The sequence below is a fragment of the Podarcis gaigeae genome (genome assembly GCF_964106915.1).
Source record: "Podarcis gaigeae genome assembly, chromosome: 18".
NCBI classification, from domain to species: Eukaryota; Metazoa; Chordata; class Lepidosauria; order Squamata; family Lacertidae; genus Podarcis; species Podarcis gaigeae.
This window is the reverse complement of record NC_139696.1, coordinates 11891043-11914369: the sequence shown is the minus strand read 5'-3', so window position 1 is coordinate 11914369 and position 23327 is coordinate 11891043. Positions and strand designations below refer to the sequence as shown.

Sequence of the window (23327 nt, the reverse complement as noted above, 5' to 3'; positions counted from 1 at the left end):
GATGTGGGAATCAAGCCACCGAGTTAACATTAAAGAAAGGCAGCTTGGCATAAACTTTACATTTTTATTTATTTTCCAAACCCTCTGAAAATGGGGGTCCTGGGCACACAATGGGACAGTTCGTGGGGTTTCCGTGGTGCGGACCCTCTGCCAAGGCCGTTATGCTGCAAGGCCTTCTTCGTCAGTGAGCTGGACTTTGCTGACCAGGCAGTTTGAAGAACAGCAGGCCGCCCTGCCCGCGGCGAGGCTGGTGGTCTGCTTTGCCTTTGCGCTGCATGCCTCTTGGGGTGAGCTTGCCAGCAGGGCTGATTCGCTGGCCAAGCCGGAGATGGGACAGGAGGCCAAGCTTCCCTGAATCAAGACTGTTTGCTCTGGCTCGGGACTCGCTGCCCCAACGGCATCCACCGTTTCTGACCTCCTGCTCCACACACTTTTCCAGGGGAGAGAGAGGTGGCCCTGGTAAAGGTTCCAGGAGAGCAAGGAAAGGAAAAGCAGGGCAAAGGCTGCCCCCCAAAGCACCAATGTGAACGAGAGCCCTTGGACTCTCTGGGGTCGCTCCAGCCTTGCCGGGTCCTCTGTCTGGAAAGACGCCAAGGGCTGCGACTTTGGAGCTGCAGAGACGGCACACTTCTGATTTGATGGATCGCCCTCGGGAGCCACAGTGAAGCTGCTCTCTTGCTGGAGGTAAAGGAAATAGGTGGACATGGAGATGCGGAATTCTCTTCCGTTGGATGTCTCAACAGACTGGCACTCGTAAAGGCCGGTGTCAGAAGCCGTCATGTTAAACACGACCAGTCCCCTGGCGTGGAAGAGATATTTGGGCTCTTCGTCCTGCAGGCGGCTCCCATTGAATGTCCAGACAGACGTGGCCAGGTTGGACAGAGAGCTGCAGCTGAGATGTGGGCTGCTACCCAGGGGGACAGGGAGCCTCCTGACGTTCTTAGCTGAGAAAGGAAAGAAGCCAGAGGTGGTTACCCTTCTGCTACACTCACCTCCTCCTTGCCAACCTCCTCCTAAAGCTCTTGCACTGTTTTGCTTCTTATTATGATTATTTTTAGTAGGAGTAGTACCCCACTCCACCTGATTGGTTGCCCCAGCCACTCTGGGAGGCTTCCAGCATATATAAAACATTAAACATTAAAAACTTCCCTATACAGGGCTGCCTTCAGATATCTTCAAAAGGTTGTATAGTTACTTATCTCCTTGACATCTGATGGGAGAGCATTCCACAGGGCGGGTGCCAACGCCAAGGAGGCCCTCTGCCTGATTCCCTGTAACCTCACTTCTTGGAGTGGGGGAACTGCCAGAAGGCCTTTGGAGCTGGACCTGTGTCTGGGCTGGTATAGAGGGCCAAGGCTGTTTAGGGCTTTGAAGGTCAGCACCAACACTTTGAATTGTGCTCGGAAACATACTGGGAGCCAATGTAGGTATTTCAGGACGGGTTTTATGTGGTCCCAACAGCCACTCCCAGTCACCGGTCTAGCTGCCACATTCCGGACTAGTTGTAGTTTCCCAGTCACCGTTAGGTAGCTTTAAGCTTCTAGTCCTTGTGTTTTTAAAAGAGCCCTCTATGCCCTTGAGCACAAACCCTGTAAACAGTTGCAGGCCCCCCCCCCCCACCATCTGAGGCGCAGCAGGAGGAAATGTGGGACAGGTTTTCTTTTGGTAGCAGTACCCAGAGCTAGCTAACATGTAGAATCATGGAATTGTAGAGCTGGAAGGGACCACAAGGGCCATCTAGTCCCACCTCCTGCAATGCAGGAATCTTTCGCCCAACGTATGGATTGAACCCACAACCCTGAGATTAATAGTCTCATGTACTACCAACCGAGCTATCCCAGGTCAAAAATGAGTCAGTAAATCACCTGTTAAATAGGTGGATATTTCATAGAATCATAAGAGTTGGAAGGCACCCCGCGGATCATCTAGTCCAAGACCTTGCAATGTTGGAATATGCAGCCGTCCCATGTGGGCCTTGCCAGCACCGCACTCTAACCAACTGAGCTCTCCGGGCTGAGCTGGATATAAATAAATATTATTTAGGGCAATAGTATTTAGAAGCACATTTAACCTATGCTCGCACCTGTTTCATCAGGGTGCTCTTAGACCTGATTTGACTTGGGCTGTGCTGCTGATGTTCTTTTCCTGCCTTTGTGGCTGCTTTGTTAGTTTACAATCACTTGAGGGTTTTAGGGTGGTAGCTAGTAGCTCTGAGGTCCAGGTTTCTGATGGAAGGGTGGGAGATGGATGTTATAAAGCGATGGCATGCCATGGCGGCTTAGGTGTGTTTGTGATCCTGAGACTGATACAGCCAACGTGAGCGTTGTCCCTTTGACCCCTATAGGAAAGAGTTTTCCATTTGTGTAGTGGCTCTCAGAGAAAGAGAAGAGATTCTTGCTGTCCCCCGCCCCCTCGCATCTTTGGAAGCGCTGCTTAACATGTGCTGCACGGAGGGTTGGGGCTCCTGAAATTTTAATGCGCTTTCTGCTCTTTAATATTTGCCGTCTTGTACGAGATGCGCTCAGCGGCAACGGCACCGACAATCTCTGCTGCAAGCCGCTGTTGCTGGTCCCGCTGACATTCACTCCCAAGCACCCGGGAATTCCCTGGGTTCAGCCCGGGGCTAAAAATTAAAGGCGGCAGCTTTTGAGAGAATGGCTACAAAAGGAAAAAGCGAACATGCCTTCAGTCCCATTCTCTAGAGCCAGGAGGGGGTTCATGCTAACAAAAGGGGGGGAGAATCTGTGCCTGGCAAAGGCAAGCTTTTTTTAAACCAAACACAATTCTTTCATGCAGTGCCTCTGGGAAATATCAGAAGTCGCCATGCAGCAGATTCAAAGGGAGATACACGCAATTAACCAAAGAGGCGGGAACTGTGATCCTAGGTTCAAATCAGAGTCTGGGGGCACAGTAATGATTTGCCCTTAAGTGATAGTTCAGTTGGTTAGAGTGAGATGCTGATAATGCCAAGGTTGCAGGTTCAATCCCCATAAGGGACAGCTGCATATTCCTGTACTGCAGAGGGTAGGACTAGATGATCCCCAGGGCTCCTCCCAACTCTATGAATCTAGGATTCAAGATCATGTAGTTGTTTGCAAAAGGGACGCGGGTGGCACTGTGGGTTAACCACAGAGCCTAGGACTTGCCGATCAGAAGGTCGGCGGTTTGAATCCCCGCAACGGGGTGAGCTCCCATTGCTCAGTCCCTGCTCCTGCCCACCTAGCAGTTCGAAAGCACGTCAAAGTGCAAGTAGATAAATAGGTACCGCTCCGGCAGGAAGGTAAACGGCATTTCCGTGTGCTGCTCTGGTTCGCCAGAAGCGGCTTAGTCATGCTGGCCACATGACCCAGAAAAACTCTGTGGACAAACGCCAGCTCCCTCGGCCAATAAAGCAAGATGAGCCCTGCAACCCCAGAGTCGTCCGCGACTGGACCTAATGGTCAAGGGTACCTTTACCTTTAGTTGTTTGCAATGTAGACAGAATACCTCCAAGCTGCATGGAGGGCTAAGAGGCCTGAGAGGGTAGGGGGAACTGGATGGCACAGCGTCCACTAGTGGCAAATCAGGAAAATGCATTCATGGCCTCTGATGCCAAAAGTGCATTTCGTGTGCATGTGAGAAGTGCCTGCAGGCTTGCGAGGGCACGTGTGTCTGTCTGGGTGGAGGACAGCAGCATTACCGTTACCATGGAGAAAGCAACAGGCTCTTTGGAAAGGAGGTGCAGGGCTCCTGGCCACCCGCCTGCCTGCGACATCACTGTTGCCAGGCAAAGTCAAGTTCCAAAGGGCAGTTCCAGATTACTAAATAGGCAGAATAAGCACCGACCTATGGGCCCCACACATATTAGGGGCCCCATGACAATGGATCAAAATAATATTGATTTGATCTTGAAAGAATATTACAACCAAGCCTTCTTAGTTCACTGTTATCCCACTAGAGGGGGGGCGGAGACTGCCTAGGGGCCTCCACAGGGTTTAATCCAGCACTGCCAAAGGGGTACTATGGCACTGACATGGCTGGAGTTCTGGACAGGCTGCTGGCTGGAAACAGAGGCTGCAAACGATCCTTTGCAATGGAGCCTGGCAGGCATTCTCAGCTGGGATCGGTAACTGCTGGGTCACATCAAGGTCAGAGGATTCCTGGGCTTAGTGGGGCCCTTTAAGCCACAGCATGCTGCCCAACAGGTTGGCATTTTTCTCTCTTCGATACCCTGAGGAATTCTCTTTCTTTCTTTCTTTCTTTCTTTCTTTCTTTCTTTCTTTCACAAAATAAAAAGATAAAAACACTAGCTGCAGCCTTGTCCTGAAGAGCGACCTTTTCACACTGGCTGCTCACATCTGACTTGTCTCTCAAGCTCTGTGACTGACAGGCACCTCTGGTTTTGTGGCTCCCCTGCCCAACTCCCATGACTTTGAAATCTCAACTCCTGGCAGCCTCCCCGCTGCCTGGATGGGTGCCTGAACTCCCTTCCCCATTGGGTGTGCAGCCTCCATCTCCCAGCCCTTTTCCTGCAGATCCTGCACAAGCACAGGAATGTTTTAATTGTATATTTGACATCTGCATTGCAGGGTGTTGGACTAGATGGCTCTCGGGGTCCCACCCAGCTCTACAAGTCTATGATTTTATGAGTCATGGGTGGTGGTGGGGGAAGAGACAAGGTGCTCCTCCAGATAACTTGCTTATTGAGCATCCAGAAGTTGCATTGATGTCTGTTCTTCAGACAGCATTTGTCCTTATTTCTTTGCAGGGGAGGTTATATGTTTTCCTTCATTTGACAGCTTATCTCACACTTTTCAGCACATCTCCTGATCACAAAAAGTGGGCAACGTCTGAAAGTGGGAGGGTGTAGCAGTTCCTTAGCCTAAGAAGGTTGGATCTGTTGGATCAGGCCAGTGGCCCTTCTTGTCCAGCCTTGTGTTCTCATGTGGCCAAACTGCTGCCCCAACAGGAAACCAGCAAGCAGGATTTGAGCACCAGAGTCCTCTCTCCCCTCCTGCAGTTTACAGCAAAAACCAGGTTCCTGCAAAGGGAAGCCCACAAAGAGGAGGTGACAGCAGTGGCCTTCTCCCACTCTTGTTTGCCGCTCTTCTAAGGTGGATGGGCTCCATCCATGGAGGATCCATTTAGAAATCATAAGAGCCCTTCAGCAGCTGGGTCAGGCCAGCCCTGTCTAGTCCAGCCTCCTGTCTGCATAGCAACCACGCGGCTGCCCCAAACAGAAGCCCACAAGCAAGAGCAGAGCACCTCTACCCTCCTGTGGTTTCCATCAACTGAGATCTTTTGTTTTCTTTAATGATTCTTTAGCTGGACCATTGAGGTGGAGACGCTTCTTCAGGTATACAGGGTTGAGGCCATTTAGGACTTTAATGATCAGCACAGATAATCTGAATCATGCTCGGAAACACATTGGGAGTCAGCGAAGGTCTTTTAGGACTGAAGTTATATGGTCCTGGCGGCCGCTCCCATGTGGCAGCCACATTCGGGATTAGTTGCAGTTTCCTGGTCACCTTCAAAGGTAACCCTACGTAGAGCACATTGTAGCAGTCCAAGCGGGGGATAACCAGAGCATGCACCACTCTGGCGAGACAGGGAGCAGGCAGGTAGGTCTCAGGCATGGGTAGGCAAACTAAGGCCCGGGGGCTGGATCTGGCCCAATCGCTTTCTAAATCCGGCACATGGACTGTCTGGGAATCAGTGTGTTTTTACATGAGTAGAATGTGTCCTTTTATTTAAAACCCATCTCTGGGTTATTTGTGGGGCATAGGAATTCATTCATTCCCCCCCAAAAAATATAGTCCAGCCCCTCACAAGGTCTGAGGGACAGTGGACCAGCCCCCTGCTGAAAAAGTTTGCTGACGTCAGACTCTCAGCCGGCACGCCAGATGGAGCAGTTGCTCTGGACACAGTATACCTTCTGTAACTTGGCCTCCTATGGATCATTATGGCACCAGCTTTAGAAAGGTAAAATTTGCATGTGTTTCTCTACCCAGTTTAACCTCTGGCCCTGAACACCACTTGTGAACTGGCTAACTACACCCAGGCAGAGCACTTCCTTACAGACCCTATTATCTCCAGTAAATAATAATAACAACAATATATATATATAAAACATTCCCCTACCCACTTCAGGGCACCTGGAGGCATCACCATTCCTGACACTCTGAATCAGATCCCTGCAGGAAGGAAGAGGCGAATTAACATGAATACTTCATGCAGGCATGAAAAAGCATTTGGTGTTGCGCAACCACTTCTCTCAGAAAGCATCCTCGCCTGGCCTTGAAATTCACAGAATCATGGCTGAGGGGCTCGGAGCGAACAGGGGCTCTCCTGTGAAGAGAGAGCAGAGAACAATGTGCTTCGGTGGCGCACGCTGAAGTGTGGCTGAGAGTGCGTGGGTTTCAAAGCCTCACCTTGAGCGTTTATTCCCCGCACAGGCAGGGCTGGAGCCTGGTAGGTGGGAAGCACACTGTGCCAGCCCAGTTCAGTCTCTGGTAACAGACAGAGAAGCTTTTCCCCAGCCCCATATGGAGATGCCAGTGATGGAACGTGAGATCTTCTGGACATGATCTTCTGGACATGTCACTGAACTATGGTCCTCCCCCTGAAAATAAACTAAAATCCTAGTCCTCATGGTTCTGAGGAAAGGTTCTGATTCACAGGGGTACAGAGGGGAGCTTCTACTGAGTCAGACCACTGTTCCTTCCTTTACAGATAAATTTAAGATTCTAGTCCTCATGGTCTTGAACAAAGAGCTAAGTTTTCCACAGAAAACCACAAAGCTGTCGTGTGTCAAGTCATATCGCTGGTTCGTCTAGCTCACGATTGTCTCCAGAGTTTCCCAAACTTGGGTCTCCAGCTGTTGTTGGACTACAACTCCCACCATCCCTAACTAGCAGGACAAGTGGTCAGTGATGATTGGCATTGTAGTCCAAAAACAGCTGGGAGTTTGGGCAATACTGGTCTTGCCTGGAGATGCAGAGGCCCTTCTGCATGCTCCAACCCTTAAAGTTAGAGTAAGATTCCAGTCCTCCTGGCTTTGGCTTAAGAGCTTATTGAAACAGAAGCACAGAAAGGTGCCTTACACCAAGAGATCATTGGTCCATCTGCCCCAGAAGTAGCTCTCCAGGGTGTCAGGTGGGGTTTTCCCCCAGCCCTGTATAGAGACGCTGGGGTGGATCCTGGCCCTTCTGCAGGCCACACAGTTGCTCTGCCACTGAGCTAAGGGAGGTGGGAGCAGTAGTAAGCAGAAGAATAATGTGTGTTCATTTCATTTACAGGCACGGAGGTCGCCTAGAGGGCTCAGAGTGAAATGAGAGGCAGTGATGTTAAGTGAATGGTAAATAATGCACGGCGTAGCTTTCAAACCCTCTCAAATGCTGCATAAATGCTAATAGCTATTCTTATTATGTATCCCACAGGGCAGGGGTTGTGCTACTCACCGCAAACCCCCAGACCGGTTTGCCACGGGGATGCAGGCGCCAAGAGGCCGTGACCAGGCACAGTAAGGATCCCTGGCTAAGACACAGTCGAGGCAGAACTTGTACCGGCTGCAGGTGGCCACGGGGAGCTGCACGAGCCGGGAGGCAGACCCAGCATACAACAGGCCCTGGAAAGGGAGCACCAAGCAGACCAAACTGCGGTGTAGCTCAGCTGGTATGGAGCATGAGAGCCTTAATCTCAGGGCCATGGGTTCCATGTTGGACATGTTGCAGGGGGTTGGGCAAAAGACCCTTGTGGTCCCTTCCAACTCTGATTCTAAGACATCTTTCCTGCACTGGACTAAGCTGTATATGAAAGAGATACACGCAAAAGGGCAGGCAGAATAAGGCATGGCAGGCTAGGACCTGGCGTGCCATGGTTCAAATCCCCACTTGGGCAGCAGTCCTTGCCTCTCCGCCTGACCTACCTCACATGGCTGTTGTGGGGATTAGAGGAGCAGGAGAAGCATGTGCACCCTGGAGGGAAATGTGGGGTGCAAAGGCAATAACTAAATGAATATAAGGATGTGAAAGGAAAAGGATAAACGGTGAGGAAGGGGTGGTGTCATGCTGCACAGCCCATGTAGGCATTTAAAGGCCAAGCCGAAAGGCAGCCACTCTTTCAAATTTCAGTTTCTCCGGTTTTGGCATTGCAGTTCTCCAGCCAAGCAACACGTACAAAACTGACACATGACAGGTTAAACATAAAAATGCCTAACATACAAAAATCCATTGTGCTGGGGGAAACTGCTCTGCAAAAGGGGAAACTGCAACAAAAAAGGTCAACGTGGGGAGAAATTCAGACCCAAATGTCACTGGATTTTCAAAACTTGAAAATAAATAAACTGCAAATTGCTGCAGAATTGTAGAAAGCTGAACTGAAGTTTCGGAAAGATGAGTAACTGAGAGAAACCAGAATGGATGGATCAGGACAGATGCCCTACCTTTTGTGCAGCCAGCTTGAGTGTCTGCACAGGCTCTGGAGATGGAAACAGCTGTAACTCTTCCACAATGAAAATCTCCCCCTGGAGGTTGACAGCTTTATGCAAATAGCCCTTATCTGCACAAAATCAAGCACACTGTTAAACCCCAATTAAAGTAAATGGGGTGGGGAGAAGAAGAGAAGGGGCCACTGTTTTGAAGGAACCATGGTCTAAATTACTCAAAAGCAGGAAAAATGTGAGGTTAAGACTCCCGCCCTCCTAAAAAAGTGCTTTATTCGTCTGATAAAGAAGCCAAAAAGACCTTGGTAAAGTCACTGCTTGCTCCAGCCACTCTGGGTGGCTTCCAACATATATAAAAAAACACAATAAAACATTAAACATTAAAAACTTCCCTATACAGGGCTGCCTTCAGATGTCTTCTAAAGGTATGTGTAGTTACTTATCTCCTTGGCTCAGCGGTCGCATAACCTCCATATCCTCCCACATTTCTCTGATGAAAATAGGAACATCCCCTGCTTCCTGGTAGCCGCCCCATCAACCTTGCGGGGGGGGGGGGGCAGGATGCCTACATCAGCCCCCACCACTCTCACTCCAAGAAAGAAGTTCTTTGCCCCTCTCCTTTGTTTGGAACAGATGGGAGGATGCCCGTCCCATCTTGGCACCCAGCAAAAGGAAGGCATGTTTAGAGAGGGAGTGTTGGATGTGAGAGAGACTGAGTCAGCCCAAGAAGGAACTGAGCAGGAAAAGCAAAGAGTCTCTCAAGCATGGCAGATTTTGGAGGTGTTTCCTGAGACCTTCAGCGGACTCCATGGGAGGTAGCAGAGGGCACACGGGCGCCTGCTTGTGCCATGCTGGAGATTCCCAATCTAGGAAGTTGGCCTACCTGTCCCTAGGAAAAGGATGTCGTACGTTGCATTATCCATGCCACTAGTTTGGTCTACCACAAGATGTGTGTATCGCACGCCTCTTTTGACCAACACCGGCTGGCGGCCGATGGGGTTCACGGTGCCATCCATCAGGGGATGGTCCCTGGCAAACTGGAGGACTCTGTCCGGCAAGTCAAGGGAAGAGCTGTATCCCTCCTGGTGCCTGGCAGAAGTGTTGAGGCACTAGAAAAAGGAAGATGGTTACAGTATTCCTTTTAGTCAGACGTTCACCTGTTTGGTACACACAAGTGATATCCACTTGAACACTTACCACATGGGGGCACAGATGGTCAACCAGGGAAGGGAGGGGGACAACTTACAGCGCCCGGGCGAGGTGTGGGGACCTCTCCCCTGTGCACCACCCATTTAGCATGTGAATTCTCAACGGCAAGGGGGCCTTTGAAGTTTCCTTTCTGGAAGAGGTCTTGAACAGCTTCTATCCTGAACGCACAAATGGCCGAGATGTCCAATCTCCCCCTGAAACAAGATGGAAAGGAAATCAGTTCTGCGACAGACAAAGTCTTTCCAGAATGCCTCCCTGCTTCTGGAACAACTAAAGGATTTGTCTGATCAAGAAATATGCCCACAAATAAGATAAAAACTCCCTCCCACTCTTCAGAAGTGGAAGAAGCAAATCATGCAGAGATGCAAGAAGCAGCTATCTCTGAAGGCGGGGGGATTTGGGCTCAGCCTATGAAGCTGCCTTATCCTTGGCTGTCCAACAACCCAAAGATTGTACAGCTAGCATGGTCCAAGTTCTCAGGCAGAGAACTTTCCTACCTTTTCCCCCCCAAACAGGAGATGCCAGAGATTGAATTTTCTGTATGCAAAGCGGGTGGCTCACCTCAGTGAACTACAGTGCCTCCCGAATAAACAAAGAATTGGTTATTTTACCAATTTATTGTTTACAGAAACAGGCACTTCTCTCCCATTTGCTCCAGCAGAGGTTTGGCAACAATAATTCTGCAGGCTGGGGGGAAACAACAACAGCACAGCTCGGCCACACAGTGTGCATGATGCATTCACTGTTTCTCAGGTGCTAATTGCAATCTTGAGATGCCCACTTTTCCCAATCATCCTTTGGTGACAAAGCTTCTTCGTATGAAAAAGTCAGAAACAGAAAGGGTGGGGCAGTGGGGAGAAAATTATTCACAAAGGAGACTTCTGCCTTGAGTCAAACCAGGGTACCAAAATGTGGGCCGCACTTAAGTTGTATCTGTCAATTATTCACAAGACCTCAATAAAAGCTTGTGTTGCTGCCATGTTAACGGGCCTTTAGTGAGGCTTTTTCTGCCATTCCTGTGGGATGGCTGATGTAGTTCTGTCATCATTGCCATATGCTGTTGGGAGTTGCAGGGAAAACACGCAAAAGCGGCTGGTGTAGCTGCATCGCTATCTATGGTGGCTGCGGTTTCTGCTTTATGCTCACAACAGCACATGTTCCCCACCCTTTTTTGAAGGAAAAGCTGGAGGTTGGCTTTTGCTGCCCAACTCCCCATGGGCTCTGAGTCCCCTAAGTCCATGAGAAGAATGGATGGAGGAGGATCCAGAGAAAGCAAGGGAGATCTTTCTTTTTCTGTTGCGACAGAGTTCCCCGCCCTCCTCGCCAGGAGGTGAGAGACCAAGAACCAATTGTGCAGAAACTTTTACGTACTTTAGACATTGCCTAACCCCTTAGCCAAAGACTTAACTAAAAGCACCATACATACATCACAGAAAGAGGGGTTCCAGCAGAAAAATTTGAGTGTGCAGTCATCTCTCCTGTCTGCCAGGATACCTGATAATGTTTTATTACCTGGGCAGCTTGGCCATTCTTTTGAGATGTTAAATACTTTAGTTCCTCAATCCGGGTCAGAGGCCCACCCTATTCATACACAAATACGCCCTTAAAACAGATTTTGTAGGATTTGTAAGTGAAAAGAACTACTGGGAAAGGTTTCTCCAATATATTTCCTTCTGTAGAGGAAATATTTTGGGTTATTAAGAATCAAGATGGCATCAGGATTCCCCCCCCCCCCAAAGAACTATTTCAGACATGTGATTTATTTACTGATGTATGTGTGCTTACCTTGTGCATTTATGAACATTTATTCTATATTTGAGACCTTAGAATTCTTATAACACAGTCCTTCTTCACACAGCACACATTTAAACTATGAAACTCCCTGCCACAGGAGGCAGTGACAGCTGCCAACCTTGATGGCTTTAAAAGAAACTCAGGGAGGAGGCGGCTATTGATTGGTTCTGGCCCTGATGGCCAGGCTCTGCCTCCAAATCCCAGGAGGGGGGGCTCTTGTGTTCAGGCCCTGCTTGAGGGCTTCCCTTTGAGGCAACTGTTTGGCCACGGCGAGGACAGGAGGCTGGCCTAGCAGCGTTCTTCTTGTGTTCTTACGGCTGTGAGAAAATCTTACCACTGCTGGGTGAAAATCCCATAAAAGATGCTTTCCCGCCAGTTGGTTGTTTTGATCATGAAGACGGCGTGGAGGACATTGAACTGAAAATCTGATTCAGGAGCTGAGCAGACAAGGGTGGCCTTTAGAAACGAGGTCCACTTTTTCTTCAGGGTGCGCCTCCCACCGAGATCACCCTGTGGAAAATAACCCCACAAGATAGCAGCGAGCAACTCTTCCCCCTCCCGTGAATCAGGGCCTCATTCCCTGGGCAGGCCAAGAGTGGGCAGGGTCAGAGCTAAAGTGGATGGGGCCAGTCCTTTTCTTCCTGGCACCCCCTTTTCTCTTTCTCCCACCCCTTCCACACAGAACTGAAGGTGCCATGTTCTAGCCTAGGGATGGAGGACCTTTTCCCGCACTGGTAAGACAACCAAGAGGTCCAGGTACGCACTGTGCAGATCTGGGCTACCCGCGAGACCAGAAGTTTGTCATAGAAGTCAAACTCAACCGCCGCTTCTGTGAAGAAGACATAAACTCTGTCCGAGTCGGAGCCTGCCCCATTCTCCTGCACAAGATCCATGTGAACGAAGGTGGGCTCTGAAGAAGACAATGACACAGGGTTATTGGTCAATGTCAGGGGCAGAGATCCTAGCCAGTTGAAGCACCGTACTCTCGCCACTCAGACTTCCAAACGTCATGATTCTTTTAGGAGGGAATCCACCCCCTCTGATACCAAAATGGGGAGGGGGGGAGAGTTCTGCAGCACCCAACAAAAATGATTTTATAGCATCAATATATCATCCAAAACCAGTTTGAAGTCCATATTGTGATATCGGTTTCATAATTTTTGACCTGGCAATATATATATATATTGTGTGTGCGTGCGCGCACGTGTGAAAAATCACAATGTGGGGAAAACAGTGAAGCCAGCCAATGCCTCTACATAACTCCATTCTTATTTCAGACATGGTGATATATCAGCATATTGTGATGTTTAGCTGCTGATATATCCCAAAGCTGAAAACCAGCTCCATCCCTGTTTCAGACATTCTGATGTATATTGCAATGTTTAGCTGGTGATACACTGCAATGTTGAAAACCAGGGATCACCCAGCCCTAATGAGTAGTGACAGCCACTAACCTAGATGGTTTCAAAAGAGGATGAGGAAGGGAAGTCTATCCATGGCTACCAGTCATGATGGCTCTGCCCTTCCACCACGCTCAGAGGCAGGCAAGGGAAACCTCAGGAGGGGAGAGTTGCTCTTGTGTGTCCGTCTTGCTTGTGGGCTTCCTGTTGGGGCACCTGGCGCCCATGGGGATGGGTAGGGTGGAAGGCAGAGAGCCCAACAGTAGACTGGTAAGACTCCCTGGAAAAGACCCTGATGCTGGGAAAGATGGAGGGCGCAAGGAGAAGGGGACAACAGAGGACTAGATGGTGATGGTGGGACAATGTTCTCAATGCTACCAGCATGAGTCTGACCAAACTGCGGGAGGCAGTGGAAGACAGGGGTGCCTGGCGTGCTCTGGTCCAGGGGGTCACGAAGAGGCGGACACGACTAAATGACTGAACAACAACAACAACAAAACAAACAAGAAACAAGGCAGGCAGGTGGTGGACAAGTGAGGGCAGACTGAGGTTGGTGGGGCAGCGCCCTTTTCCTAAATGGATCATGTGAACATAAGAAGAGTCTATTGGATCAGGTCAGGCTCTTCTTACATTCCCAATATCTTACGGAATGAAACACACTTCATCAGGCCCTTGAAAGATCCCTCCTCTAGACATTCCGACACTCAGTGCAAGACTCCCAGGGCAGTGTACAGAAATGCAATAAAGCGCAATAAAATAACAATAAAATAGCACGCAGCAGTCATCAAGAAGAAAAAGGGGAAACATAATCGTCCAATGATTTTCAAGAGGCCCTGAAACTGAATAAAAGCAGGAAGAGGAATTCCCTTATTTTAAAATTTTAAGTGTTTTCTGCATCCTTGCTTGGGTCTCTCTCCCCAAGCCCCTTCTGTGTTGAAACTTGCAAAACAGCAAAAATCAGCATAGATTAACATCAGGCATCCAGCGGTGCAAAGAAACCTAGATACTCCTTCATGGAAAGGACAGTTTGTTATCACTCAGGCTAAATGAGAACATTCTTGCCCTCATTTAAATAAAGGGGCCGTTTATAGAAATTAATTAAATTGCCTTGCATCTCCTTTCTGTTGCGACAAGGCAGAGCGAATAAAGCCTTTCTGATGGCAAGGAAAACGGGTGAAAATAGGCCTGTCAACAGATTAAAGAACTTTATTTATGGATTAATTATCTGATTTGGAAGCGCTTAATCATGGGGAGCACGTTTACAAATTGCAAAAACATCGGTGACGGAGCCCCCTTGGGAGGAACTTGATTGCAAGTTAAAAATTTAATAACAAAATTTAATAAGCTGAAAGATGGCGCTTATTGTTGAGACATGAAAGGTCATCCATATTGTAGCTTGCTTATTTGCAGCAGGGAAGCCTGCAAAGCTAATCAGCTGAGATGCTGTGATAGCATCCATAGGTGGTTCCATGGAAGGCAAAGCCATTTGTGGTATTTATTTATTTAGTTATTAAATTTGTATATTTCATCCTTTTTAAAAGTTCACAGGGTGCTTCACAACATAAAATGCAAAATGAGAACACAAAATACATAATAAAACAAAAACAAACTCATAATTCCCCCTCCCACAAACACATTGAAAAGACCATAGAACGTTAATCAGCCCAAGACCTGGTTATAGAGAAATCTTAAAGATATGTAATGAAGGCACAAAGTGAGTCTCCCTGGGGAGAGCACTCCACAGATGGGGAGCCACTGCTGAAAAGACCCGTTCTCATGTGGCTGCCCTCTGAATCTCTCATGGAGGAGGAACACGAAGAAGGGCCTCAGAGGTTGAACACAGGATCAGGGTCAGTTCATATGGGGAGAGGTGGTCCTTAAGCATTGCAGGGGGTTGGACTAGATGGCCCTCAGGGTCCCAACTCCAGGATTCCATGATTCTACGACGAGAAGACGGAGAATGAGGCCGAAGGGAAATGAAATTAGGAAGGAACCAAGGTCAAGATAATACGGAGAGCCTTAGCTTTTATAGAAATGCTCAGGGCATTTACAAGTGCCTGTCCTTGCCCAACTGCTTTGTGAGAGGTGCAGAAGGAAGAAGCTGGCTGGGTGGGTGGGGAGGTGATGGCTGTGGCTTAGGCCACACGCAAAGGAGCCAGCCCAAATTGACTTCCATTTGCTCTAGTGTGCCTTTGTGACCTCATTAGCCATTGCACCAATTGCTGCTGTCACCTCGGCCCTATCGGCAGGGTTAACAGTGTATGCACCATATGCACAGTAATGGGCATAAGCAAATTGTCAGCCGACTGTGGAGGACACAGTAACAACATGATTTTACTCACCCCCAACCCAAATCTTTCCTGAACCAAACCTGTGCACCAGTTCCCTGGCTCTCTTTCAATCTAAGGACTGGAATACTGTATTTTAAAACATGGACTTGTGCTACTTTTAACATCCCCTCCAGCACTAGCCTGGTTTGATGGTTTGTTTTGTTTTTTAAAGATCTCCCTTTAACAAAATCTGTTTGGTGTTTTAATGAAAACCTGCTTTTTAAGCTACCATGTAAAGAAAAGCTGTGCACGTAGTGTTTGGCTGCTGCGCCGCTTTCTCGCCAGAAGACGTCGAGGCAGAGTGTGTGTTTTCCAACAATGGCAGATTTAATTGCATGTGCAAAGGGCCCAGTACATGACAAGAGGCAGAGGCGGGCAGATGCCGTCACGAGATCGAAATAAGCACTGCACCTCCAAGCTCCATTAATTGGCGACATCTGCCTGGCGGAGGGGTTAAAGTGACATACCTTTTTTTAAAAAAGAGACTTACCGTTAAGCCATGACGCTTTAAATTCCGTCCTTAAAGGATTCCTCAAACTCCGTAGTATAATTGGCTCCGAACCCAAGAAGTTGTTTGAAGTGGCGGAATAAAGTGCACCGTCTGGGCAGGAGAATAAAGAGACAGGCTTTTTATAAATCTCTGGCAGTAATTACAGAGAACAGGCAAGTATTTTGTGTGTGCATGACAGGCTGATGGCTATATTCAGAAGCAGGGCAAGCGAGTACATGGGCGTAGCCTGGAGGCAGCTGCCCCCCCAAACAAGTAAATAAATAAAAATACTTAACTAAAAGTATAAATAACCAGAATATTTGAAATAATAATTTAATAATAATGTTATTATTTATACCCCACCCATCTGGCTGGGTTTCCAGCCAAATGTTTTGACAGATTTTTCTGAGTGCTTGGGGTCAAAAGAAGACATTTCATTCCAAATCTGCTAGACAGAGCCAGACAGAGGATGATGACAGGTGGGTGTCCTGGCCCCCATCTAACATAAATCCTGGCTACAATCATGACCCAGAATCATTCAAAATATTAAGCACCCAAGACGGAAGGATTAAAGGTGGGTGGAGCTGGAAAAATGCTGTTAGCATCTCAGAACTGTATCCAGTGTTAGCCCTACTCAGGGCAGATCCATTGAAATGGATGGACGTGACTAACTTTGGGGAAAGTCCACGGGGCGGGGGGGGGGGCGGGGAGGCTGGCTTTATTATGCAAGCAGACAGACTGGGCTGTGTGTAACAAAATAAAAATAAATCGGCTTTCTGATTCCCCTTTTCAAGCCAGTCTTTTGTTCAAGGCCTGAAAGGACACAACAGAGCCAAAATATCCCCAAACACCTAATTGGAACAATTAGCACTCGGCAGCCATGACTAAGTGGGAAAGATCTCAGCTCCTTCCTGATGGTGTTGTGACAATGAGAAAACTCACCAACCACCAGAGACGTGTATCGTGTCCTCGGCTCAAAGGGGCATCTTCCCCGGCTTTCTACCACCTTGGACAGCAGCTTTAGCTTCCTATTGTCCATGACCTATTTGCAAACCAAGCAAAACCAAATGAGCAGAGCTTTTCTGTTTAGAGACAGCAGCCAAGGTGAGGCCCACATTCCCTCAGGGGGCCACATGGCGGGGATGGAAGGGGCAAGAGGTGAGAAGGGGATGGGCGAACAGATGCAGGCCTCTCTGTTCAACCATCAGGACTCTCCTGGGCTGCTCCAGCCACTCAGGGCAGCTACCAGCAAAATATAAAAACACAATAAAACATCAAGCACTTCTGCTACTGAAAGCTTTGCTCAAAGAACAGGGTTTTTAGCCGCCAGAGCTGCCTGCGCACTTTTTTAGAGTTAAAACCTAAGAGAAGTTACTCTGAAGTAGACATATATGCTTTAAAGCAACATAAACATATAAATAATGCTTTTAAGGGGAACAGAACTCACAGATCATGGAACATAGAATCATAGAATTGTAGAGTCCGAAGGGACTCCAAGGATCATCTAGTCCAAACCCCTGCAAAGCAGGAACTGAAGACCTCTTGGACCATAAGGGGATTGAACCCATGACCTTGGCATCATTAGCACCATGAGCTAACCAACGGAGCTAACACAGGACGCTGCTTTTTACTGAGGCAAGTGGTCCAACTGGCCTAGTATCGCCCGCACAGACTGGTAGCAGCTATCCAGGGTTTCAGACAGGAAACTCTCCCAGCTCCAGCTGCAGGTGCCACTGGCGACTTGAACCTGGGGACCTTCTACATTGAAGGCAGTTGCTCCCCCTCTGCACTATGGCCCTCCCCCAACTACACTATATGAGAAAGTTGCTGTTGACAGCTCCTGGCTGACTGCCCAGGAAAGCAGAAAGGCAGAGAAAACACAGGCTTTTTAGTTCTTTTTACTATTATTCCAGATGCCAAGGCATCTAATGTTGCTCTGAGTGAAGCTCCACACACTACACACCCCTTCTTCGTACCTCCCTGTTCATCAGACTCCTCCCCTCTCATACAGTTGCTGTTCAGGGCCACCTGCCTTCAGTCCCTCTGCTCTGCTATTCTCAGTGAACGCCTGGTTTGTGGGGAGGGAATGGGTTAGAATCATAAAATCATAGAGTTGGAAGAGACCACAAGGGCCATTGAGTCCAACCCCCTGCCAAGCAGGAAACAAACACTGGATTCTGTGAGTCTCTCCAGTGACAGCGTGTCAGTCAGCTGCTGCTCGGGCTCTGCCTGCTCAATGCTACCTAGATTCTCATCTCCCATTATTTCCCAACTTCTTCCCTCTTGTTCTTCCTCTGGGGTGTGCCCTGTGTTGAACCAGTCCTGTAGATCTATACTATCTGCCCCTTTCTCCTCTCTGGAAGGCTCCTGGGGAGGTGGTCTCCATCACTCCTCTGCATCGGTCCAGTCCCTGACAGTAGGGCACGATACTTATAGGTGTTCCAAGAAGCGTATTTTGCAAACTTACCACGTAACGACAAGCAGGATTAAATGCATTGGTTCCGCAAACATATAAGCTGGTGGCATTTATCTTATGCAGAATGAGGATGTAATTCTGGCAATCTGCCTTAAAAAAAAAAGCACACAAAATGAAACAGTGCGGGGAAGGGATAAACAGATCAAAAGCACACGTAGCTCAGAAAGCTATTCTGCTACTGGAGTTAAGCAGCCAAGTCTAGACTCAAAAGTCACCTGACTTACAATACTGGAGATAGCAGGGATTTGTTCATTCATTCAAAGACTCAGCAACTCACTGACATGCCATGGACAGCTGCTGCCCGTCAGGGTAGATTATGGTGGTGATGATGATGATGATGATGATAATGATGATGATGATGATGATGATAATAATTCATTACTTGTACCCCGGCCATCTGACTGGACAGCTTCCAACAGAATCAAAACACAGCAAAATATCAAACATTAAAAACTTACTGATATCCCTTCAGATATCTTGGGAAAGTCTTATGGTTGTTTATTTCCTTGACATCTGATGGGAGGGTGTCCCATCTTGCCACCCTCTACCCGGCTCCCTGTAACCTCACTTCAAAGAGGGAACTGCCAGAAGGCCCTCGCTCCTTCAGGTCTATGGGCCGAGGCCATTTTGGGCTTTATAGATCAGCATCAACATTTTGGATTTTGCTAGGAAATGTACCAGGAGCCAGTGTAGTTCCTTTAGGACTGGTGTTATGTGGCCGCTCCCAGTCACCAGTTTGGGTTAGATGGACCAATGGTTTGACTTAGTGTGTAAAGCAGCTTCCTAAACCTGGTGAGGGTCTTAAGAGATTTGCAGCCAGAGGTCCCAAATCTGCCTCCGTAGAGTTACCATCTCCAGGGAGGGCAGTTGGAGTCCATGGATTGCACCCTGTCCCTGGACAGAGACCCACATTGCTAAAGTGACCCAGAAGCACCATGGCCAAGACCTACTTTACTCTTTCCTCGTCGAAGGCACTCAAGTTTCCTGTTCTCTGGGGCAAACCAGGCCTCCTGGGAACCCAAAAGCAAATGAAACATTAAGATGAGTGAACGGAGACTGCAGACCAATTCCATTTTCTACTTTATAGTCACCACTGCTTTTAGCTGAACACTTCCTGGGCTGGAAGTACTAGGCTTACTTTCGGGGGCAAAGTTGTTGAGCTTATTTTCAGTTTTTCCCAGAGCTGTTAACCTTTTTTGGTTACGTTTTTGGGGCATATTCGCCCACCCCTAGATGCTCTTCCAGCGGCTTGCCTTGCAAGGGGCTCACTCGCATGCCACAAAGGCAGAAGGTTCCCCGTCATCCCCAGGTAAAAGGATATCAGGTTAATAGGACAGACCTTCTCTCAGTCTGGAGAGCCACTGCCCGTCAGAGTAGACAATACTGCACTAAATGGACAAGTCATCTCACCTGGGGCAAGGAAGGTTCCTATTTTCCACCTCCCAGCCCTGACATAAAAAGCTTTTAAATTAGGCTTTTTTAAAAAAAGAAAAAGAAAACAAGGGACTAGGAATAATTTGACAATTTGGTTTCTTTGCAAAAAGTCTCCTGAAAGACACACAAGTGTGAATATTTTAAACAATGAAATAATAATAAATTAATATTACATACCCTGGTTATTTCTTTAGAGATATCACTCAAGTTCAAAGCAAGGATATAGCCTTTGGCTCCCACATACAAAATGTTGGTTTCTTCACTCAGGAAGAGGGTGGAAAAATGGGACAGTCCTTGTTTCCAAAAAACGTTAAAATTCTCAGCTATAATAATAGGAATAACACTGCCTTTATTGTCAATGTACAACCTGTGTACAATGAAATATAAATGGAATATAAATGGAAGAGAGAAGACAAGGCCTAAACATGACTTGAAAACGACTATTTGGGTATTTGCATTCCACTTTCCCAGCAACGTTGAGCTCAAAATGGCTTATAGTAATAGCATTAAAGATTAGTGAACGTTACTGTCACTATAATCATAATGATCTGATGTAGAATTATATAATTATATATCATATAATAATTCAATCTGCTGCAAAACAAAGAGATTTACTTATATAGTTTCTCTTGCATTGCTTTTTTTTTTTGTGGGTCCACTCCGTGTGGAATAAAGATCCAATCCTTTGCTTTTCCGTTTTGTTCCCTGCCGGGGGCATTTTAAAGTGGTAAATTGGTCTACAGGTGATGGGTTGAATCCAGACTAAGTGAGCTGCCCCAGGTTTCTCATGGAAATGCATGGGACTCAGGTTCTGCTGTGCCTAAATGTTCACATGGATTTTGGTGGGGCCCAAGTTCAACAAATGCAAGTCTCCGGATTCAACCTGATGTAAATAAGTTAACTTTAGAATACAGAAGGGGCAATACCCTATGTGGCCTCCAGCCTTTTATGGACCCAATCTCATGTGCCCTTACAGCGTTCTCACCTCAGGAGGAGCTTGTCCCTCCTACACTCTACCTCCAGCAAACATTTAGATTTCAAAAAGTACAAATTTTCCTGTTACATCATACCCACCACCACCATGGCAACCTGCCAATTCTGACCACTCCTAGGCAAGCAGACAATTCTTAATAGCTCAGTACTTGGTTCCCCATTGTTCCTTAATAGCTAGCCTTAGCTAGCCTGGCCAGGTTGGTTTGCATAAACTAAAACATTAATTCCTTGCCTGGCACAATTCTGAAGCTTGTATTTTCCCTTCTATACAAATATTATCTGAATACTACATTTTATTAGTTTCTAATATGCACTATTACCCCAGCTATAACAATAATGAAAACGATCCCTTCTAAGAAAATAAGAAGTTGCCCTGTTGTATCAGATCTCCCTAGCCCTGGCTTTGTCAGCTGGTGCCCTCCAATTGATGGGAGTTTTAGTCCAAACCCTCTGGAGGGCACCAGGTTGACAAAGGCTAACAGAGTCCAACAGACTGCCTCAGCACCCTTTTCATTAACAATTGTTGTGGGACACCCACAGTGGTACACCACCGTTTTTCTTGGTACACAGTCCAGAAGACTCTGTGTGTTGTTGAGTGACTGGATCGTTCCCCAGAGGGCAAGAAGGTGAAAGAAGGCTGTGATGATGCCCGACATTTCGTTGCAGAGCCCTGCAGTCTCTCCCGCGTAGGCTCAGTGGCCTTTAACAACCTGAGGTGCAAAAGACGGTTTCAAAGGTTTCATACGGCAATGTTTGCAGTCTCTACGGTGGACTTTACAATAAACCCTAGACAATTTCTTTCTTTCTTATAATATTAATAATACATTTTTATTTATACCCTGCCCTCCCCTACCAGAGCAGGGCTCAGGGTGGCTAACACCAATAAAATTTCAATAAAACATAATGGGGGGGAGGGAACAAACAAACAACCAGTTTATTAAAATACGGGTTAAAATACAATTTAAAATGCAGCCTCATTTTAAAATTAGCCCATAGATCAAAACCCTAAGGGAAGGGAAACATAGGGTCAGACTGAGCCAAACCAAAGGCCAGGCAGAACAGTTCTGTCTTGCAGGCCCTGCGGTAACATGTCAAGTCCTGCAGGGCCCTAGTCTCTTGTGACAGAGCATTCCACCAAGTCGGGGCCAGTACTGAAAAGGCCCTAGTTGAGACCAATCTAACCACCTTGAGACCTGGGACCTCCAAAATGTTGTCATTTGTGGACCTTAAGGTCCTCTGCAGGGCATACCAGGAGAGGTGGTCCCATAGGTACGAGGGTCCTAGGCTGCATCGGGCTTTAAAGGTCAAAACCAGCACCTTAAACCTGACCCTGTACTCCACCGGGAGCCAATGCAGTCAGTGCAGCCAGTGCATTTGTATGTAAGCTGTGCATGGTTCTGTCCTGCCCCCCATTTTATCCTCACAAGAACCCGGTGAGGCAGATTCAGATGAGAAACAGCGACTGGCTCAAGGGCAGCTAGGAAGCTTCATGGCTGCGTGTGGATCCAAAGCCAGGTCTCCCGGGTCCTAGCCAACCTATTATTACCTTTAGAACAGAGCCCTTACACACACACACACACACACACACACACACAAAAATACCAATCCCCATTTTTGCTTCTTAAATTGTGGCGTCCAGAACTGGACACAGGACTCCAGGTGTGACCTGACCTGCAGAACAGAGCAGGATTATGACTTCCCTTCACCAGGACACAAGACTTCTAGTGATGCAGCCTAGAATTCACTTTTTTTCCTGCTGCATCACACTGCTGATTCATGTTCAGCTTGTGGTCTCCTAAGACCCCTAAATCCTTTTTACATCTACTACTGCCAAGCCAGGTGTCCCAGGGCTTATATTTGCGCAGCTGGTTGGATACCATTTTCCAGAAGTGGTATCCAACAAATAATAATAATAATAATAATAATAATAATAATCTTATACCCCACCCACTCTGGGCGGCTTATACTCAGAACAGACCCATAACATGGTTACAAGTGCCACATAAAACTCCTGCCACAGCTGTAGGAAGGCAACAATTTTAGCGTGGTGGCACCTGCACTTTGGAACTCCCTGCCCGTTGACTTCAAGCAGGCAACTCCACTGCACTCTTTTTGGAACCTGCTTTTAATTTTTTTTTTGTTTAGGCCAGCCTCTCCAGACATGTAGGAGTTACATGCATCCTTGTTTTTAGCACTACTGTTGATTTCAATCACCTTTGAAATGATTACAATAGCCCTGTAAGATAAGCTGACAAGATAATGTAAAATATGTAATGTCAGGTAATGTAAGATAATGCTGACAAAGTGTGTTTTAATCTCTTGCTGCTAGTGTTAATTACCTTTTGAAAGGTTTTAATTACTGTAGTTGTTTGGAACTGTGCTTTATCGATCATTTCAATATTTTTTGCAAACCACTTAAGAGGTTATTCTTCTTATTCTTTGTAAGTTTATAAACTCTGTAAGTTTTGCAATACAGTACAAAATAAAGAACTGGGCCTAAGTTGTTGAATTTCATCTGAGGAGGTCTGACATGGGAGACGATCCTTGAATCCTACTGTTGCCACAATAGGCGCTGTGGTCTAAACCACAGAGCCTAGGACTTGCCGATCAGAAGGTCGGCGGTTCGAATCCCCGCGACGGGGTGAGCTCTTGTTGCTCAGTCCCAGCTCCTGCCAACCTAGCAGTTTGAAAGCAGGCCAGTGCAAGTAACCCTAGCCTCCCCCCCAAATAATTCACTTTGAGGTTTTGTTTCTTTGTCCTGTAATGACCCCCATATATA

General features: G+C 47.5%; 1 protein-coding gene across 3 annotated transcripts; it reads right to left on the bottom strand.

The window, feature by feature from the left end:
• Positions 1 to 50: 50 nt before the first annotated feature.
• On the bottom strand, positions 51 to 23327 carry LOC310835573 (semaphorin-4E-like). Of its 3 annotated transcripts, XM_083720317.1 has the most exons (15): positions 22888 to 23326; positions 21087 to 21258; positions 19733 to 19878; positions 19072 to 19131; positions 18113 to 18211; positions 16588 to 16687; positions 15646 to 15756; positions 12190 to 12335; positions 11760 to 11935; positions 9669 to 9825; positions 9306 to 9531; positions 8423 to 8538; positions 7440 to 7606; positions 6121 to 6173; positions 51 to 944 (listed from the first exon to the last, which is right to left on the bottom strand). In XM_083720317.1, exons 2-15 carry the CDS (start codon positions 21202 to 21204, stop codon positions 160 to 162), a joined length of 2460 nt encoding a protein of 819 aa, XP_083576443.1. In that variant the 5' UTR covers positions 21205 to 21258; positions 22888 to 23326; the 3' UTR covers positions 51 to 159. The 3 variants fall into 3 exon arrangements, with proteins under 3 accessions (XP_083576443.1, XP_083576445.1, XP_083576444.1); XM_083720319.1 differs by lacking the exon at positions 18113 to 18211 and having other exon boundaries at positions 22888 to 23327; XM_083720318.1 differs by lacking the exon at positions 19072 to 19131 and having other exon boundaries at positions 22888 to 23327.

Coding starts and splice junctions, on each gene's coding strand:
- LOC310835573 (XM_083720317.1), bottom strand. CDS start 21,204: ATGTCGGGCATCATCACAGCCTTCTTTCACCTTCTTGCCCTCTGGGGA. Junction 18,212..19,071: donor TTCGACGAGGAAAGAGTAAA/GTAGGTCTTGGC, acceptor TTTTTTTTTAAG/GCAGATTGCCAGAATTACAT. Junction 945..6,120: donor CTCCAGGTGCCCTGAAGTGG/GTAGGGGAATGT, acceptor TTCCTTTCTCAG/CTAAGAACGTCAGGAGGCTC.